The sequence below is a fragment of the Myxine glutinosa genome, chromosome 7, assembly GCF_964187855.1.
Source record: "Myxine glutinosa chromosome 7, kmMyxGlut1.1, whole genome shotgun sequence".
Lineage (NCBI taxonomy): Eukaryota > Metazoa > Chordata > Myxini > Myxiniformes > Myxinidae > Myxine > Myxine glutinosa.
The window spans coordinates 97,347,948-97,369,825 of NC_136267.1; the positions used below are offsets into that span (position 1 = coordinate 97,347,948).

The 21,878-nt window shown below is 49.0% G+C and overlaps 1 protein-coding gene across 1 annotated transcript in view; it reads left to right on the top strand.

The window, feature by feature from the left end:
• The window catches only part of UBE2F (ubiquitin conjugating enzyme E2 F (putative)), a 61,945-nt gene that overhangs the window by 35,709 nt on the left and 4,358 nt on the right, over positions 1 to 21,878 (top strand). Inside the window, exons 7-9 of the mRNA XM_078782029.1 lie at positions 12,751 to 12,808; positions 13,725 to 13,757; positions 13,860 to 13,922. Of these exons, the coding sequence (XP_078638155.1) occupies positions 12,751 to 12,808; positions 13,725 to 13,757; positions 13,860 to 13,922 (154 nt within the window). The remainder of the gene's footprint in view (positions 1 to 12,750; positions 12,809 to 13,724; positions 13,758 to 13,859; positions 13,923 to 21,878) is intronic.

Here is a 21,878-nt window from a genome sequence, read left to right on the forward strand (position 1 = left end):
CATGGCCAAATTCCAAATCCCTGCCGTAACCAGCAGAGGGCATTGCATCAACGGCACAGCTACACCCTCAACCAATGTTACTCTGCAGCCTTGTGCTGCATACGAACAAAGAAGAAGAATGATAATAGAACTACCAAAACATTGTTAACATTTATCGGCATATATTTTTGTACGGGTACACGGCAACATGAAAGAGAGACATCGTGGTGGAAAAAAGATGGGAGTCAAGAGAATGGATCAGACTATAATCACACAAAGAAAGAGACTAAGAGAGAAAAAGGAAAGACAGTGAAAAGAGTTTGAAGAATGGGGTAAACATCTAAATAAACATGATGGAAGGAATGGGGTTTTCAGGGTAGGAAAGCAAATGATAAAGGATAGCAAGTACACTACATTATAAAGGATAGTGTAAAGCTCGCCACCATTGGACTCTGGAGCAGTGGAAACGCGTTCTCTGGAGTGATGAATCACGCTTCACCATCTGGCAGTCCGACAGACGAATCTGGGTTTGGCGGATGCCAGGAGAACTTACCTGCCCGAATGCATAGTGCCAACTGTAAAGTTTGGTGGAGGAGGAATAATGGTCTGGCACTGTTTTTCATGGTTTGGGATAGGCCTCTTAGTTCCAGTGAAGGGAAATCTTAATGCTACAGCATACAATGACATTCTAGATGATTTTGTGCTGCCAACTTTGTGGCAACAGTTTGGGGAAGGCCTTTTCCTGTTCCAGCATCACAATGCCCCCGTGCACAAAACGAGGTCCATACAGAAATGGTTTGTTGAGATCGGTGTGGAAGAACTTGACTGGCCTGCACAGAGCCCTGACCTCAGCCCGATCGAACACCTTTGGGATGAATTGGAACGACGACTGCAAGCCAGGCCTAGTTGTTCTAGTTTTAGTAGTTCAAGGATCAGTTTGTGATGTTTTCACATTTGGCACCAGAACTTTTGTTTTGCTCTCATATCTTTGTTCCATGGACTCTTGTAAGAATTGTCATAACCTTGAACAGCTCCAATTGTAGCTCCTTTGTTGTCATTTTTCTCAATAATGCTTTCAGAAATATCAGTGAGGTTCTGCCTTATCACGCCAGTTGGTCCGACTCTGACTGACAATGTCAACATTCCTTAGCTTCCAGGGTCTCTTGACCTCATTCAGATCTTGGCGATTGGTCATTTTTCTAATTTCCATGTTTATTTAGGCCAAAGTCACTATGTACTAACCCCGCTCTGAATCCATGATGTGAGTGTTGCCCTGAATCCACGATGCGAGTGTTGCCCTGAATCCACGATGCGAGTGTTGCCCTGAATCCACGATGCGAGTGTTGCCCTGAATCCACGATGCGAGTGTTGCCCTGAATCCACGATGCGAGTGTTGCCCTGAATCCACGATGCGAGTGTTGCCCTGAATCCACGATGCGAGTGTTGCCCTGAATCCACGATGCGAGTGTTGCCCTGAATCCACGATGCGAGTGTTGCCCTGAATCCACGATGCGAGTGTTGCCCTGAATCCACGATGCGAGTGTTGCCCTGAATCCACGATGCGAGTGTTGCCCTGAATCCACGATGCGAGTGTGCCCTGAATCCACGATGCGAGTGTTGCCCTGAATCCACGATGCGAGTGTTGCCCTGAATCCACGATGCGAGTGTTGCCCTGAATCCACGATGCGAGTGTTGCCCTGAATCCACGATGCGAGTGTTGCCCTGAATCCACGATGTGAGTGTTGCCCTGAATCCACGATGCGAGTGTTGCCCTGAATCCACGATGCGAGTGTTGCCCTGAATCCACGATGCGAGTGTTGCCCTGAATCCACGATGCGAGTGTTGCCCTGAATCCACGATGCGAGTGTTGCCCTGAATCCACGATGCGAGTGTTGCCCTGAATCCACGATGCGAGTGTTGCCCTGAATCCACGATGCGAGTGTTGCCCTGAATCCACGATGCGAGTGTTGCCCTGAATCTACGATGCGAGTTGTGCGCTGAATCCACGATGCGAGTGTTGCCCTGAATCTACGATGCGAGTGTTGCCCTGAATCCACGATTCGAGTGTTGCCCTGAATCCACGATGTGAGTGTTGCCCTGAATCCACGATGCGAGTGTTGCCCTGAATCCACGATGCGAGTGTTGCCCTGAATCCACGATGCGAGTGTTGCCCTGAATCCACGATGCGAGTGTTGCCCTGAATCCACGATGCGAGTGTTGCCCTGAATCCACGATGCGAGTGTTGCCCTGAATCCACGATGCGAGTGTTGCCCTGAATCCACGATGCGAGTGTTGCCCTGAATCCACGATGCGAGTGTTGCCCTGAATCCACGATGCGAGTGTTGCCCTGAATCCACGATGCGAGTGTTGCCCTGAATCCACGATGCGAGTGTTGCCCTGAATCCACGATGCGAGTGTTGCCCTGAATCCACGATGCGAGTGTTGCCCTGAATCCACGATGCGAGTGTTGCCCTGAATCCACGATGCGAGTGTTGCCCTGAATCCACGATGCGAGTGTTGCCCTGAATCCACGATGCGAGTGTTGCCCTGAATCCACGATGCGAGTGTTGCCCTGAATCCACGATGCGAGTGTTGCCCTGAATCCACGATGCGAGTGTTGCCCTGAATCCACGATGCGAGTGTTGCCCTGAATCCACGATGCGAGTGTTGCCCTGAATCCACGATGCGAGTGTGCCCTGAATCCACGATGCGAGTGTTGCCCTGAATCCACGATGCGAGTGTTGCCCTGAATCCACGATGCGAGTGTTGCCCTGAATCCACGATGCGAGTGTTGCCCTGAATCCACGATGCGAGTGTTGTCCTGAATCCACGATGCGAGTGTTGCCCTGAATCCACGATGCGAGTGTTGCCCTGAATCCACGATGCGAGTGTTGCCCTGAATCCACGATGCGAGTGTTGCCCTGAATCCACGATGCGAGTGTTGCCCTGAATCCACGATGCGAGTGTGCCCTGAATCCACGATGCGAGTGTTGCCCTGAATCCACGATGCGAGTGTTGCCCTGAATCCACGATGCGAGTGTTGCGCTGAATCCACGATGCGAGTGTTGCCCTGAATCCACGATGCGAGTGTTGCCCTGAATCCACGATGCGAGTGTTGCCCTGAATCCACGATGCGAGTGTTGCCCTGAATCCACGATGCGAGTGTTGCCCTGAATCCACGATGCGAGTTGTGCGCTGAATCCACGATGCGAGTGTTGCCCTGAATCTACGATGCGAGTGTTGCCCTGAATCCACGATTCGAGTGTTGCCCTGAATCCACGATGTGAGTGTTGCCCTGAATCCACGATGTGAGTGTTGCCCTGAATCCACGATGCGAGTTTTGCCCTGAATCCACGATGCGAGTGTTGCCCTGAATGCACGATGCGAGTGTTGCCCTGAATCCACGATGCGAGTGTTGCCCTGAATCCACGATGGGAGTGTTGCCCTGAATCCACGATGCGAGTGTTGCCCTGAATCCACGATGCGAGTGTTGCCCTGAATCCACGATGCGAGTGTTGCCCTGAATCCACGATGCGAGTGTTGCTCGGAATCCACGATGCGAGTGTTGCTCTGAATCCACGATGCGAGTGTTGCTCTGAATCCACGATGCGAGTGTTGCTCTGAATCCACGATGCGAGTGTTGCTCTGAATCCACGATGCGAGTGTTGCTCTGAATCCACGATGCGAGTGTTGCTCTGAATCCACGATGCGAGTGTTGCTCTGAATCCACGATGCGAGTGTTGCTCTGAATCCACGATGCGAGTGTTGATCTGAATCCACGATGCGAGTGTTGCTCTGAATCCACGATGCGAGTGTTGCTCTGAATCCACGATGCGAGTGTTGCTCTGAATCCACGATGCGAGTGTTGCTCTGAATCCACGATGCGAGTGTTGCTCTGAATCCACGATGCGAGTGTTGCTCTGAATCCACGATGCGAGTGTTGCACTGAATCCACGATGCGAGTGTTGCTCTGAATCCACGATGCGAGTGTTGCGCTGAATCCACGATGCGAGTGTTGCGCTGAATCCACGATGCGAGTGTTGCGCTGAATCCACGATGCGAGTGTTGCGCTGAATCCACGATGCGAGTGTTGCGCTGAATCCACGATGCGAGTGTTGCGCTGAATCCACGATGCGAGTGTTGCGCTGAATCCACGATGCGAGTGTTGTCCTGATTTCACGATGCGAGTGTTGTCCTGATTTCATGATGCGAGTGTTGTCCTGATTTCATGATATTGTTGCGAATATGGAATTTGGCCTCCATATCCGCTTGTAAATATTCCCCTATTTTCCCCAATACTCCCCAACTATCCCCAATCCCCCATTCCCTAGTCCCATTGTCTGTAAACAACAATCAGTAGAGCCGACCTTCCCCTTATTCCCCCATTAAATGTCGTGCCCAGGTCCACCGCACCACACGTAGACAACTTTCGGACATCTTGCTAGTTATTCTTAGTCTATGTCAGTTAAGGCCTCGTTTCCATTAATTATGACTCTTCGTTGCACCAGAATGTGATTATATGGCACCAGTAGTGAGTTTAGGACCTTTCCCATACCTCCTCCCATCTTCTTCCCCGTCTACAACAACAGAGGGGCACGGCGCTGCGCGGGGGGGAGTGTGCGTCCTCCCACCGGCTCGGTTCGCCGCCATCGACAATGCGCTCCAGACGATGCGCTCCAGACCATGCGCTCCACGGGGTTACCACGAAGGGGCTCCTTGTCAGCTCCTCGTCAAGGGCGGAGCCTGGTAAACCCCCCGCACGCACCCAATGAGAAGCAACGTGCCGATTCCACGAGGCGGAGCTAACGAGCCGAGGGCGTGTCACTCCCCGCCGGATATACGCGGCCACGCGCCGGATGTGACGTCAGATGCGCCCCCAGCTTGAGACGAAAAGACGCCACTTCGAGCGCTGTGCAACCTTCCGCATCTCTGGACCGGACCGGGTCGATCCTGCCCTGAGCCCAGGAGGACCTGGAGCCATCGACAACCGCTTTCCTGCCATCAACCCCCGTGTGAGTCAGCCTTGTCCCGTTTGCCTGTCGTCTGTTGGGGAATAATATAAGATTGTGTCTAAGTGCTTGTCTTTCTATGTTGTACCTCTCGTCCCTGTAATCTGACCTTCCGCACGAATATAATCTCCTCCGGAGGTCTTGAGAACCGTATCCCTGGTGTCGTCATTTTATAACCCAGCCGGGTGTCTTCTTTTTCTTATTGATCCAGCGTAGCGCGGCTTCGTCAAAGTTCGAGTACAATCGGGTAATTTGTGCGGACACGACGGCCATTCCGCTCGGCCCACCTTAACATCAAAGTCGTGTCTGTAACAATTGGTTGTCAGGAGTTGGATTCGAACCTGGGACTAAATTTATTTAGCCCAAATTTTGGACACCAATTGTGTTAGTACGGTAACAATTGGTGTCGAGGAGTGAGATTCGGACCCGGGACTAAATTAGTTAGGCCCAAATTTTGGGAGGGAAAATCGAGCCGGAGCGCGTACGGCGCTCGACCAAATCGATCCGGAGCGCGGTCCCGCGGTTACTGCGCTCGACGAAATTATAACAGCAAAATTTGGATTTGTTTTACGAAACTCGAATTTTGAAAGTCGCGCTATGGCGGATCAAGACGGCTGGGGTCCGGTAGGGGAGAGTGAAGCAGGGTCGGTCCAGGACCAAATTGAGGGACATGAGGGACAGGAGGAGAGCGAAGCAGCGAGGGTAGCAGACGCACAAAATAGCGTCGTTGTGCCCGACATTGCGGGAGCGCAAAATGGCGCCTCGCTGGTCACCACGCCCGCGACCGTGGCAGCGCCCCTGGTGGATCCGAACCTTTTTATGTTGCAAATGGGGGCCCTTATGGAGAGGCTAGAAGCAAAAATGGGGGTAATGAATAACCAAATGGGGGTAATGGGAAACGAAATGGGGGTAATGAGGGACGAAGCGAGGGCTCGGAGTGAGCAATTGGGGGTAATGAGGGACGAAGCGAGGGGTACCAGTGAGGGGTTAGACAATAATTTTGAGGAGTTAGACAAGAAATTTGGGAAGTTAGACAATAATTTTGAGGGGTTAGACAACGGGATAAAAGAGGTGAGAAATGGGTTAACGGGGGTAGAAAACAGAATGGCCGCTCAAGAGAATCAAATGGAAGGGATGCAAAAAGGGTTAGAGGGGTTAGAAAACAGTATGGAAGGCAAATTGAGGGACATGAGGGACCAAGCGGAAAGGGAAGTTAACCAAATGGGGCAGCAGATAGAGGGGGTCAGAATGGGGGTAGAAACCAAACTGGATGCTCACAGGGAGGAAATGGAGCAGATGAGGGTGGCATCTGGGCAGGAGATGCAAGTGATGGGAGAAGAGATCAGAAGAGGAGTGAGTGAGGAGGTCGGAGGAGTGCGCGAGGAGGTGAGGCACTGTGAGGAGCACATGGAAAAGGAGGTGAGAAAGGCGACTGTAAAGTTACAAGGGGGCATAGAGGTCCTGACGCAGGAGGTGGAACAGCTGACGGAGGGACAAAAAGGACTAACGGAGCAGGTTCAAAGGAACACTGCGGTATTAGGAGGGTTGAAAGCGACACAAAACGACATAAAAAACGACTTGATAGCGACAAAGAGGGAATGTCAGATGGTACGTGAGGGACTGACAACGAGGTTGGACGAGGTGATAGAGGTAATGGAGACGAAGGACCGGCAGGTGAGGACGCACCTGGAAACGGTCAAGGTAGCCTTGGAGGACGAGCTTGAGGAGACGTACCGGGGAATAAAAGAGGTGAAGCACAAATTAGAAGAAGTGGAAGAAGGGATGAGCGAAATTAAGAAGCGACGGAGAGGGGATAAGAAAGAAATAAAAGAGGAGATAAAAGAATTGGTCCAAAGTCTGTGTTTGGATCGTGATGATGTGCTCATTAACCGGATGAGGGATTCGCAGGTGATGGAGGAGAAGCGAAGAGGAAGAGGACCCGGTGTAAGTGGTGACCAATATGGTCGTGCGTATGATGCGCCAGGGGATTTAAGAAGCTTGGGGGTCGAGATAGACCCGGGTGTTCGTGAGAGGCCACTGGTGAAGTGTGCGACAGGTCTGGTGTGCGAAAAAGGAGGTGTGCGAGAAAGTCCGACTCTGGGGTGTGTGAGGAAAAAGTGCACGCCAAGGAGTGAGGGTGCTGGCGAGAGTGAGTCGGTCGTAGCGAGTGTGCGAGGGAGCACATGGAAGCGCGGTGTGGTAAGTGTTACAGAGGGTGTGACGGGAGAGTGTGCGCAAGGGTGTGCGCGAGAGAGGTGTGTAACGGACAGGTGCATGAGGAAAGAGTGCGCTGTCAGAAGTAAGGAAGAGTGTCCACCTGTGGTGAGTGTTACAGAGGGTGTAATGGGAGAGTGTGCGCGAGAAAGGTGTGTGACGGACAGGTGCATGAGGAAAGAGTGCGCTGTCAGAAGTAAGGAAGAGTGTCCACCTGTGGTGAGTGTTACAGAGGGTGTAACGGGAGAGTGTGCGCGAGAAAGGTGTGTGACGGACAGGTGCACGAAGAAAGAGTGCGCTGTCAAGAGTAAGGGTGAGTGCGCTGCCAAGAATGGAGGTGAGAGTAGTGAGAGTGACATGGAGCGTGAGTTAGTTGTGACAGGTGAGAGAGGATGTACACCTGGGATGGAAGGATGCACACCTGGAATGGTAGAGCGTGAGTGGGAATGCACGCTGGAGTTGGTGGTGAGGCACGTGGTTGGGTGTGTGAATGAGGGCACACCTGTGATTGTCACAGAGGAGGTGACCGAGGAGGGGGCGCGAAGAGGTGTTTTGGTGAGGTGTGCGACCAACGAATGTGTGCCAAAGTGTTCGGTGGTCAGGTGTGTGACCAAGGCTGTGAGTGGAATGAGGGTACCGGGGTGTGTAAGGAAAGGTACGAGGAGCATGAGCACGGCTGGATGTGTGAGCAAGGAACGGGCTTCGGGGTGTAAGCATGCAGGTGAAGCATCGACATTAGACGGGATAGAGTTTAGAACGACTTTTAGCCGAAGCGGGCCCTCGGTGCGTGCCGGGCCTCGCTTTGAACGGCCGCGTCCGTGCTCCACTAGGCGGAGCTGGCAGCCCGATAGGAAGGGTCGTTATGGCGACCACGTTTTGTTGAGACGTGCCGGCAGGTCGAGATCGGGACATTGGATGGCTCCACGCCGAGGTGGTGCGTGGGATCTCGGCCCGGGTAAGCCCCCGTCCCTGCCCCGAATGCCGGACGCATCCAGCCGCTGGCACAAAACAACCAGCATCCATTGCTTGGCTTTACGAAGCCGGGCTTTGGACAGGGATTGGCGCACCGAGAGGTATTAGTGAGTCGACTGGGTGATGAGGTTAGTGTTTTGGACCCAAAATTGGAGAAAAACAAAATTTGATGATTGGCAAGGGATTGGCAGTAGTGATTGGCAGATGATGGGCAGTGATTGGCAAATTTTTGATTTGTTGAAATTTGATGTGCAAAATTGGTAGTGAGAGACCCCCGATGTGGTGGGATGGCAAATCCACCATCCCTCACAGGTGGGGGCAAAGGAGCAATAGCTTATGGGGTGTATGGCAGTGAAAACTAGCCCGGGTGGGTTAGGATATTGTGTGTAGGGATCTAGAGAAGATGACCTTAGGTAACGTTAAGGTTAGTTAGTGACTGATACCTGTAGTGGGGACGCAGGTAGATTAGTGTGGATGATAATGACGACTGGGAGCGCAATAGTTTAAAGGGACGACTGGGAAGCGCAAGTTTCAGAAGGGAGTAGTTAGCTGAGATGATGCCGTGTGTGTGAGAATTGAACAGGTGTGATTGCACAGGTGTGCAATTGGACAGGTGTGTGGAGCAGTGTATGAGTAGTGAGTGTGTGGATCAGCGCGAATGCGCTTGGGGAGAGAAGGGTGCAGGTGGCACCAAGTGTGAGAGCACAGGTGTGCAAGTACAGGTGTGTGGAGAGAGTTGGAGTAAGTGGTACGGAGTGGTGTGCATGGTGCGAAGGTGTGGATGGGGGAAGAGTGGACCCCTTTCACGAATACCCGGGGCGGGTAGTGTAAGTGTTAGGTAGAGGGTATAGGTAAGTTGTGGTTGGATATTGGCATTTGTGGTGCGGTTGCAGAATGGTGTTGTGAATGGGTGCATTAGTGTTGTGGAAATGGCGGGGCGTGTAGCCTGTTAGTGTGTGTAGTTGGTTGGGCACTCCACCACTGTGAGGATGTCGGCCAGGTGAGGCCGCAGGTGGGCTCTGGGAGCCGGTAGAGTTGTGGATGGGGCCCGAGGATCCGGAGGATGGACCCGGGTAGCCCAGTGCCAGAGAGGGCACCGAGTGGGGAGAGAGCCAGAGGGCCTTCCCCTGGTAGTTAGGTTAGGGTAAGGAGCAGGTAAGCTCGGAGGCAACTGCAGTGGTGGAGGTGTGCAGGTGGGTAGACCCACTGGGAGAGGTACACGTCGCAGCCCAGAAATTGTACGAGGGCACCGGGAGATGAATCGGGGGAGTGAGACCCCAAATTGAAGAGCACCACAGTTTGGCCAATGGGAATTGGTTTTTAGAACCCATAGTGTAAGAGGGCCAATGGTTTGGCCGGAGAAAGACCCCGGGTAGTGTAAAGTTGTTAAAGTCCTTAGGAAATAGTTAGGATTGATGAACCTGTCGCACCATACGCAGCCACTTACCTGTGGTGATGATGATGACTCCACACCTGTGTTTTCTTTGTTTTGTTGCAGAAAATGAAATTGCTGTGTGGATTGTGAGACGCATCACGACGTGGATGAGACATTGGGGTGATTCCATCTCTCCCTCCCTAGGAGGGACTGATGATGAATTGGTAATGGCAAATTTTGATGTGCAGTTGGAGATGGCAAATTTTGATGAGAGTTGAAAATGGCAAATTTGATTGGTTAGGAGGGAGAGAAGACGAATTTGGTTTATGGGAGGAACGGGGAAGACAGTAGGGATGTTTGTTGATTTGTAAAATAGATGTTTATGGGTAGTGTTGAGTTTTGTGGATACAGTAAGGGGTAAGGGAGGGGCCATGTAGGTTACCTGGTGGGGGGGGTGTACGATAGGAACGTACCTGTCTCACCTGGTTCCCATGTGCCCCCAGTGTGCATCATCTTATATTGCGTGCACTTTTGCGCCCTTACCACCTTACTCACTTGTCTTCTTCTTTTGTCTCCCACCTCCGAGGATCTGGCTTTGGGGTAGAGAGAGAGGAGAGAGCAGTGCTGGCTACGCAGTTGTGGGCCTGCACTTTCGCTGCTTGCTGCTTGGATCGATACACCATACGGACCGCAATGTTTGTGGCCACCCACAATGGACCGCAGTTCTTTTGCGGCCAAGCACCACCCGTGGAAGGACCTATGGGTCAACGTGGCACCTATGCCAAACAGGTGAACCACTTATAGTTGACACCACTGAAGGCCAAAATACAGAAATGGACGCGGTTGGCGCCTTTCTTTATTTTTGAAAAGAAGTAAGAAGGCCAAGTGCACCACACGAAGGCAAGACCAGCGGCAGAACATCGGCCGGCTGCGACACCACACAATGATTTATAAACACTTTATTGGTGCACCGGATGGTGCTCACTGTGTGATGGGGTGGTGCTTGATGCTTGGAAGGGGTGCTCTGCACGTTATTAAAGGCCGTCGGCCACAGAGCACTCGTGGGTTGGTGTATCGATGCTGGCAAGCGTGCTCTCTCTCTATGCATAACATCTGCATGTGTTCCTCCAAAAAACAGGTCCTGGATCGTAGTGTAAATATCAGCGTAGTCTTGTGTAAATAATGCTCCCTACCGGCTGTATGTTTAGTTTGAGAATTCTTTCCGGATTCGGTTATCCTGTGGGTGTGTTTCTGAGAGGAGAAGGGTGCAACGTCGCAGGGGGACATATTTACTCATTTGTGAATATCTGTAAAACTGTCGCACTCAGGGTAGAGTTAATAGTAGAGGGAACTACATTGCGTGCCACACTAAAGTAGGTAAAAATTTATCGGGTCGGGACGCCCCGAGGGTAGAGAAGGGTGCAATGTTGCGAATATGGAATTTGGCCTCCATATCCGCTTGTAAATATTCCCCTATTTTCCCCAATACTCCCCAACTATCCCCAATCCCCCATTCCCTAGTCCCATTGTCTGTAAACAACAATCAGTAGAGCCGACCTTCCCCTTATTCCCCCATTAAATGTCGTGCCCAGGTCCACCGCACCACACGTAGACAACTTTCGGACATCTTGCTAGTTATTCTTAGTCTATGTCAGTTAAGGCCTCGTTTCCATTAATTATGACTCTTCGTTGCACCAGAATGTGATTATATGGCACCAGTAGTGAGTTTAGGACCTTTCCCATACCTCCTCCCATCTTCTTCCCCGTCTACAACAACAGAGGGGCACGGCGCTGCGCGGGGGGGAGTGTGCGTCCTCCCACCGGCTCGGTTCGCCGCCATCGACAATGCGCTCCAGACGATGCGCTCCAGACCATGCGCTCCACGGGGTTACCACGAAGGGGCTCCTTGTCAGCTCCTCGTCAAGGGCGGAGCCTGGTAAACCCCCCGCACGCACCCAATGAGAAGCAACGTGCCGATTCCACGAGGCGGAGCTAACGAGCCGAGGGCGTGTCACTCCCCGCCGGATATACGCGGCCACGCGCCGGATGTGACGTCAGATGCGCCCCCAGCTTGAGACTAAAAGACGCCACTTCGAGCGCTGTGCAACCTTCCGCATCTCTGGACCGGACCGGGTCGATCCTGCCCTGAGCCCAGGAGGACCTGGAGCCATCGACAACCGCTTTCCTGCCATCAACCCCCGTGTGAGTCAGCCTTGTCCCGTTTGCCTGTCGTCTGTTGGGGAATAATATAAGATTGTGTCTAAGTGCTTGTCTTTCTATGTTGTACCTCTCGTCCCTGTAATCTGACCTTCCGCACGAATATAATCTCCTCCGGAGGTCTTGAGAACCGTATCCCTGGTGTCGTCATTTTATAACCCAGCCGGGTGTCTTCTTTTTCTTATTGATCCAGCGTAGCGCGGCTTCGTCAAAGTTCGAGTACAATCGGGTAATTTGTGCGGACACGACGGCCATTCCGCTCGGCCCACCTTAACATCAAAGTCGTGTCTGTAACAATATGTATTGCTCTGAATCCATGGTACGAGTGTTGCCCTGATTTCATGATGCGAGTGTTGTCCTGATTTCATGATGCGAGTGTTGTCCTGATTTCATGATGCGAGTGTTGTCCTGATTTCATGATGCGAGTGTTGTCCTGATTTCATGATGCGAGTGTTGTCCTGATTTCATGATGCGAGTGTTGTCCTGATTTCATGATGCGAGTGATGTCCTGATTTCATGATGCGAGTGTTGCCCTGATTTCATGATGCGAGTGTTGTCCTGATTTCATGATGCGAGTGTTGTCCTGATTTCATGATGCGAGTGTTGTCCTGATTTCATGATGCGAGTGTTGTCCTGATTTAATGATGCGAGTGTTGTCCTGATTTCATGATGCGAGTGTTGTCCTGATTTCATGATGCGAGTGTTGTCCTCATTTCATGATGCGAGTGTTGTCCTGATTTCATGATGCGAGTTTTGCTTTGAATCGATGGTATGAGTGTTGCTCTGAATCCATGATGTGTATTGCTCTGAATAAGTGATGTGTATTGCTCTGAATCCATGATATGTATTGCTCTGAATCCATGATATGTATTGCTCTGAATCCATATGTATTGCTCTGAATCCATGATATATATTGCTCTGAATCCATATGTATTGCTCTGTATCCCTGACATTATTTTTCTGTGTTTCTCTGTGTGCACTCAGTTTACTGCGGCAGCACTCTATGGATGGCACTGGGTGGGCTCCCACTCGCACACTTAAGGTACAAAGAAGCACCGAGCTTGAGTGTTGCGTGGTATGAGCCGCTTGTACTGTTTAATCAGACAGCATATGTGTTATTATCAGTGTGTTTAGAGGTCGGTGTGTTTTCTGTATTTGAAGGCATTTTAATTGAGGAAATTGAGATGCAGGATGAGGATATTTGGCATGTCATGTCCTTGTTGCATCGACCCTTATCCCAGAATTTTCTGGTATTGCAGTCTGGCCATGCTAATAAATCCCATAAAATAATTAATTTGGGTTAATGAATATTACAGCAGAAGTTTATTTCAGCTGGGTTATCTCTTAGGGGACTGGCTGTATGGCAGTTTGGTTTATTCGAGGAAACACATTTTAAACTTTCTATTTAATCAATAGTTCATGGAAAGTAAGGTTTATTAGCATGGCCACCTCGCAGTGGGAGACGGGCTTTTGTAATCGCGCGTGTGTGTGTGTCCTATAAAAAATTTTTTTGCCATTTGAGCTTTTGTCATCAAATTTTCAACAAAGCTTTACAATGAGAATATGGAGAAATTTTTTGACAATTGGGTCAAAATGTGAAAGGGAAAAGTCAGTGACTATAAATAGCCATTATTAGCCCCGCCGCAGAGCGTCAATGCAAGATGCCCCGTATTTTTTTTTTTTATCGCTTCCTTATTTCTTTATTTACCATTGAGCTTTCAGTGTGTCTGTCTAGGTAGGCCATTACATTTTTACTATTTGAGCTGTTGTCATCAAATCTTCAACAATCCTTTATTATGAGAAAATGGGGAAATGAATAAAATGTGCAATTTGTTTAACTGTCCTTTTCATCACGTTTAGTTTGAGTACAAAGTGGACGGGCTTTGCATTTTGAGATTATTTCTAGTTGTAAAATGTTTTCCCAAATTCGTCAATGTATCCTTTTGTCCTTCTTATAGGATGTCATTTGGGGCTTGAATTCATTGTTTACCGTAAGTAAACATCCCTCCAGTCGTACAAACTTTGTTTGGATTGACGATGCTTGTATGAAAATAAAATTTGTTTTTGAGCTTGTTTAATGCAATGTTTTGTAGGATTTGCTGAACTTTGATGATCCCTTGAACATCGAGGCGGCAGAACATCATTTGCGCAACAAGGTTTGTCATTGAGAGTTACCTTTGTTACATTTTTGGCTTTGTGCATCTGTTGACTATTTTCTAAAGTATGCCTCCTTAAAATTTGGAGCTTTGGAGGGGGTACATTGGTCTCACAAAATAATGAATTGTTCATGCTAACGATGGAACAAAATGAGCCCCTCTCCCCCACCCCCAGTCCTCTCCCTTCCACAGATCTACTGACTTCCCTGTTCTCTACTGTTTTTTGGGGGTTTTTTTGTATACAGAATCGAGGCTCGTGTAAGAGCCAACACATTGAACATTAAAACATGCACAATCACATAAAACATACAATGAAGGGAGTGGGAGACAAGAGAGGGAGAGAGAGGGAAGCACACAAGCACAACATCAGTAGAGAACAGGGACGTCGCTAGATCTGTGGAAGGGGGAGGGCTGGGGGAGGAAAGGTGCACGTTTTAAAGCAAATGAACACTTCTAGGAATTTCAGGAAAGAAGTTGGGGATTGAAAAAGGTGGATTTGGGGTGTTTTAACAGGGATGGAAAAGATCAAGCTTTTGGATAAGAGATGGTGGTGAACAGCTGTTTTGAAGACCTGGAGGGAGGAGAGGGATTGAAGAGAGTGTGGGAGATTGTTCCAGAGGCGGGAGAAAAGAGGAATGAAAGAGTGAAGGTGAGCAGAGAGTCTTGATTTTGGCAGTTTAACCAGAACAGGATTGCTGGCAGATCTTGTGCATCCTGCAGGAATATTTGGGGGGCAGAGCACAGACAGAGCAGGAGCAAGGCCAGAGAAGAGTCAGTAGAAGACGGAAAGACGACAACCTGCCTGCGGTGAATGAGTGAAAAGCCCTCAGAATCGGCTTCATCATGGGACATACCAATGATTCTGAATGCTTTGGTTTCAACCGTGTGAAGCTGAGCTAGGTGTGAGGCAGGAGCACCAGCCCAGAGGGGAGGGCAGTATTCCATTGAGCTGTGGATTAAAGCTTTCTATGTGGTGAGGAGCTCAGAAGCGCCCAGAAAGGACTTTGCACGATGGAGGATTCCCAGATGGCGACTGGCTTTGGAGGCCAGCTTGTTAATGTGGTTTTCCCAGGAAAGACCATGGCAGATAGTGAGACCCAAAAGCTTGAGTGACAGAACTTCTTCGAGAGGATTGTTGAGAAAGTAGATTGGAGGGTTGTCCAGACGGTATTTTCGGAGAGACAAAATGATAGTGTTTTTCCTTTTTTCTGTTTTTGAAATATGTTGTTGTGCTTGTATGCTTTCCTCTCTCTCCCCTTCTTGTCTTCCGCTCCCTTTATTGTAAGCTTTATGTGTCCGTGCATGTTTTCGTGTTTAATGTGTTAGCTCTTACAAGAGCCTTGGCTCTGTATCCAATTTTTTTTAAAATCTTGTTATTTTCATTTTTAAATGCTGTGTTGTTTTGGAAATCATGATGAAGGGTTGTGACTTGTGAGATTAAAGGTATTATATTGCCAAGCATGGAATATACAAGGAAATTCGACACCAAAGGGTCACTTGGCCCATCATACTTGTACTTTGCCACACAGGATGGCACCGAGGTAGTGCACTTAGCTCTGTGTTGTGTAGTCTGGATTTAATTTGCTAACCGACTATAAACTGTTGGATTGGTGCTTCTCAGGCAGGGTGGTGCATTAGTGAGTGCACCGTCTCTCAGAAGGATGTTAATCTGGGCCACGTGTCACCGGCATGACTACTTTGCTGCCAGCACAACTCTTTACCACTGGCACGACCCACCACCCCCTGCCTACTGTATCACCGGCCACCTTGCCAAATTCCAAACTCCGAACATAACTTATCTGGCTAACTTATCGACACATCTAGCCATGCTCCTATCAGTGATGTAAATCAGCAACCATGTGCTGTATACAAATTAAGGAATGTGTGCTTTGTCCACACACCATTAACTTAATCTATCATCCATATCTAAATAGCCAAACTGTGTTTGTAGTACAGTCACGTGAAAAAGTAAGTGCACCCCATGTAGAGTTTTGACTTTTTCAACATACAGCTATTTGATCTTCATTTCAACAATATTGACAGATAAAGGTGATATAATATAACAAATATCATGAAACATTTACATTTTTCAGTCCATTGTATAATTTAAATAAACATAAATGCAAATTTTGCATGTGGAAAAACTAAGTACACCCCGACATTTATCACTACTTCAAATACCTAAAATTAGAATCAGGTGCACCAGCTCAGGTGAAAATGATTAGAACATCGTTAGAGAGGATCTTGGAGGAACCTGTCTTATTTAAACCTCAGACATTTAGTTTGGTTTGCTCTTTGTTGTTGAAGTGTGCGGCGTCACCATGCCAAGAACAAAAGAGCTCCCTGAGGCCTTCAGAAAGAAGGTTATAGATGCCTACGAGTCTGGGAATGGATTTAAAAAGATCTCCAAACAATTTGAAATCAATCATTCGACTGTCCGGAAGATCATCTGCAAGTGGAGAAGATTCCAAACAACTGCCAACTTGTTCAGGCCAGGACGCCCCAGCAAGTTCAGCCTGAGAGCAGACCGCAAGATGCTGAAAGAAGTCTCGAAGAACCCCAGAATGTCATCACGGGACCTACAGGTAGCTCTGGACAGATGAGTCAAAGGTAGAGCTATTTTGCCACAGTACCAGAAGACATGTTTGGCGAAAACCAAAGACAGCATTTGACCACAAGAACCTGATACCAACTGTAAAGCATGGTGGTGGAAATATTATCGTTTGGGGCAGCTTTGCTGCATCAGGGCCTGGGCAGCTCACCATCATAGAATCCACTATGAATTCTTCATTGTACCAGAGGGTGCTTAAGGATAATGTGAGGCCATCTGTCGGAAAGTTGAAGCTCAACCGAAGGTGGACCTTGCAACATGGCAATGACCCTAAACATACCAGTAAATCCACCCAGGAATGGCTGAAAAGAAAGAAATGGAGGGTTCTGGAATGGCCAACTCAAAGCCCGGATCTAAATCCCCTCGAGATGTTGTGGGGGGATTTGAAACGAGCTGTGCATGCAATAAATCCCTCAAACATCGCACAGCTGAAAGAATTCTGCATGAAGGAGTGGGCAGAAATTTCTCCCAGTCGATGTCAGAGACTGGCAGACAGTTATAAGAAACGCCTACTTGAGGTTGTTTCTGCCAAAGGGGGCAATACCACCTATTAGAGCCAAGGGTGTACTTACTTTTTCCACATGCAAAATTTGCATTTATGTTTATTTAAATTATGCAATGGACTACAAAATGTAAATGAATGATCGTTTTAAGGCCATTTTCCCCGCCAGAGCAGGGGTTAGCCTTGCGGGCCCCATGACAATCATGGTTCCCTGTTTGAGGCAATGTTTTTATGGCCGGATGCCCTTCCTGGCGCCAACCCTTAGTCGCCTCTTACGATGCGCAGGCATACGGTGTACCTATTCTAAACCGGGGTATACACCGAGATCATTCATCCCAGCAAGCTGGTACTCAATTTGCCGACCTCGGAAGGATGACAGGCTGAGTCAACCCCCTGGGGTTAATTCAGCGACCGGCCGGGATTCGAACCCAGGATCCTCGGATCCCAAGCCGGCACCCTAACCGCTAAGCCAACACCAGGCTAAAATGTAACATGGTACGGGCTTGAAATTGCCCGAGACTCTGGGGCGGGGCGATAAAACCCTGCTCCGAACCCCCTCGCACGTCAGAAGAGTTGAGTCGAGAGCAGTTGAAGAGAGAGACGGGAGATGAGTCAGAGTCGTGTGCTGAGTTACAGTTCCCTGTGAGACGAGTTACAGTTCCCTGTGAGACGAGTTACAGTTCCCCGTGAGAATGAGTTGGGTTGAGCTTGAGAACGCGAGTGGAGCTGCAGAACGAGCGAATTGAATTGCCTATTGTACACGAACTTTCCCCGTGCCCTGCGCTGTATTAATCACGCGCTCGAGAGGACGACCCGTGCCGGGCCACGGACGCGCCATCTCCTCCTGCCTGCCTTTGCCTGCACACGTGGCGTGAACATCGGAGAGCCGGGCTGGGCGAGCTGCCCCGGAGTGACCGACGGCGAAGCGCGCTTGGCGCGCGAACATTCTTCTCTCCATTTTCCCGTGTGAGTGAGTGGGCCCTTTGTCTGGGGAATAAGTTGACATTGTTAAGCTTCTGCTCTGTGTCCCCCTTTCCTTCATTCTGAATCATTGTACAGTGTAAATAAATTGTGTTTTTCCTCTGATTTGACCGTCCTGTCCCTTCCATCAATTGGCTTCGCATGGTATGAATAGAACCGCTCGGATCGGTTCAATAAAAGTAACAGCATGTCACGTGATACACATACTGCTCGGGCATACTCGATTAAGCGTGGCTTGTGTGAGGTTCGATCCCCGCTTTCGTGGCAGCGTGGGTTAAAGGTACATGCGAATTTGTCCCGATACCCTTTTTCACAGAAGTGGCGATTCGGCCTCGCGGACCCGAAGACCCAGGGGGAAAAAACGGGGTTTATTCCCCCCTTTGTAATGGGAATGGGCTTCAGGAGATCCGCAACAAATTGGAGTGGAGGACGCAGCAAGGAGCAGGGGACGGGAGTGAGAGTGGCGCAGTGGGCGTGCCCCTGGACGAGCCGGCGAGTCGGTGGAGGCTCTGATTGGCAGGAGAGTGCGCTAAAGCTGACGTCATCGGCCGGAGATATTAATGGGGGCCGGACGCCTTTTCAAGCAGTTCAGTTCAGATCCGAGTCAAGAGTTCGTGTGTACGAGAGAGTCGGGAGTTCGTTTTGGGCAGCAGAGAGAAAGTCGTTCAGTTGGAGTCCCGGTGCGAGTGAGTTGAGACTCGGCGTGTGGAGTTGCGCAGAGTGTAGTGAGTTCGTGCGCAGAGTTGAGTTCATGCGCAGTTCGAGAGTTGATGAGCAAGCGCCGAACGCCAGTTGGTTCGCAGTCCAGTTGAGAGAGGCCTGGCTTGCTGGTGGAGTTCGTTTGTGAATTGGATCCTGAGTGAGTTACGCACGAGTGAGCAGTTGCGGACCAGTTGGATTCCTGGCAGTCGTCCCGGTGATCCGAGTTGGCTTGTCGACCGTGTACGAGGGTCGACCTCGTGGTGCTCGGTGCTCGGAGCTTTGGAACCTGGAGCGGGGCGTGCCGCGGGACGAAAGGAGCCACGTGTTGGACAGCAGCCAAAGCCAACGACGAGACAGATAAGCCCGAGCTCCGCGTATACATTATACACAACAGACGTGTTTCTTTCATATCTGATCCCTCGTTTTGTATTTGATATCTGGTGTGCGGGATCCCGAAGCAGGAAATTTTATTACCGGTGCGTGCTTTTTCCTGTCCTTGCTTTCATTGAATAAACCCTTATATTACTTTTTGTACATAATACCTGAATGCAGTTTCCTGATTGATTTGATAGTTAAGGCTGCGGGGACTTTCGCCGCTTCCCTCCATTCCGCGCGCTTAGGTGTTTTCGATTTTGGAATCCGCCATTGAGTTTCCGCCTCGGAGTTAAAGCTTTCGTGATCGGCATCCGCGACCGCCTGATATTAATTTTGGCGGTTTGTAGTTTGAGGACTACAAAATGTAAACGTTTCATGATATTTGTTATATTATATCACCTTTATTTATCAATATTGTTGAAATGAAGATCAAGTAGCTGTATGTTGAAATATGTTGTAAAAGTCAAAACTTTACATGGGGTGTACTTACTTTTTCACATGACTATGTTTGTTTGTACGTATTAGTAAATCAGTGTTCACATCATCGAAGGACTGCCGTACACCCATTGGCTGGACAGCTGGCCTGACCCCCCACCCACAATTAAAATCATGTGTCGCCATTTCGTGAAGCAGCACAGACGGCAGGCCTCAGCCCTTAGGCCTGGGTGTCAGTCCATGGCCCAGTGCAATTGGAATGATCCGAGGAATATAATCACAATGTAGCCAAACATTTATGGGAAATTTTGAAATTAGTGTGAAGGAAATAAAAAATTGTATTTCAAAATAAATTAATTCATGATATTGAAGTACATAACATGCATTTTTATTATTTCTATTTTTTACTGATTTAGTTTTATTTTTTGCAGGCAGAACACTTGAGTGACCATGTGGAACTGGTCTGGTGAAGAACGCGCTTTCGCTATCAAAGCTTTTTACAAGAATAATGATAGTGCAACTGCTGCACAACGTCAATTCAAACTCCATTTCAATGTTCAACGTCATGGAAATGTGCCGTCTGTTCGTGCTATCAAGTTATGGGTTCAGAAGTTTGAGAGGATGGTTCAACTTTCAAAGAGAAACCGCCGGGAGCACCCAAATCAGTAAGAACGGCACAAAACATTGAGCGTGTAAGGGAGTCAGTTTTGAGAAGTCCGCATCGCTCCAGCTGAAAGCATGCATAAGCCTTAATCATTTCTCACACGTCACTACGCCGCATATTGCATAAGGATTTAAACTTTTAACCCTATAAAATTCAAACTGTCCAGGAATTAAGCCAAGATGATGAGATTGCCCGCAATAAATTTTGTGAGGGAATGCTTTCATATTATGGAAGGAAATTAAAACCAAAACATTGCTGACAATTTGTTCATGTCTGATGAAGCACATTTTCATCTGTGCGGCGATGTCAACCAGCAAAATACTCGTTTTTGGGCAGCCGAGAACCCAAGAGAAATGCACACGAAACCATTATACAGTCCCAAAGTCACAGTGTGGTGTGCACTTTCGTCGTTCGGCATCATAGGGCCTTACTTCTTTGAGAACGATAACAGAAATGCCGTCACTGTTACTGCAGCTCCATATACCGATATGGTTTCTAACTCCCTCTCCAGAGAATTAAACAGATTTGCAGAAGTAAGCCCAATGACGTGGTTTCAGCAAGATGGTGCAACCTCCCACACCGCCAGTGTCCATGACTACTGCAAGGGCGATCTTTCCAAAGCATGTCATTTCCAGAAACGGCGATATTCCATGGCCAGCGAGGTCACCCAATTTGACTGCATGTGATTATTTATTGTGGTCATATCTAAAGGACATTCGGTATGTTAACCGTCCACAAACTCTTCATGAACTTAAGGAAAACATCAGACGCAAAATCAATGATATTGACGTGGCCATGTTGCAGAACGTCATGAATAATTGGCGGCCAAGATTGGAGGAATGTGTCAGATGAAATGGTGCGCATCTCCTGGATGTTCTTTTCCACAAATAAATGGCATGTTTTGTACTTCACTTTCTTGTAAGAATTTGTTTTGAAAGACAACTTTTTATTTCCTTTACACGAGTGTTAAAAATAACCATATTTCTGGCTCACCCTGTACATGTACATAATTTTTTTTATAGGTCAGTTTTTATGCCACTGCAGACGAAGTCATCGGAGGCGTTGTGCTTTTAAAATTAAGGTAGAGACCCGACACCTCATCCTCCCCCCCCCCAACGGCATTTGTGTTAACATAATTTTACGACTTATGAAACTTTGTGTTAAGGACACGTGGATAGGGATAAGTTGTCTTGCTTGTGCGCCACTGGGAGGTGACGTTGTAATTGTTTGTGGCTAGGAAGTGTTGAGGATGTCCTGTGATGTGTCGAGCTGGGTGAGTAAGGAGACGGCGATTCGGAATTTTCCCTCTCATCCATGAAGGCAGAAGACTGCTACCCTGCAGCTGTTCATCAATGTCGGGGAAGCAGATTTCAAACTGCTTTTGATCCACGATTGGTTGGTTGGGTTGCACATAGTTGGTTCTGTGCGTGGGACTCAGTATGTTTTTCTCGCATCTCTCTACTGTTACATCAACAGGGTGAAACGCTGTTTTCTACCCTTTGCCTGCTTGTTCCTGCTCCCTCTCAGGGCCTGCTCTGCTGCTGAGCAGCCAGGATGAACTGTCTGCTATTACCGTCGTGTGTGTGTGTGTGTGTGTGTGTGTGTGTGTGTGTGTGTGTGTGTGTGTGTGTGTGTGTGTGTGTCCGTGTGTGTCCGCTTGCCTTGGGGGGATGATAGGGTTGGTTT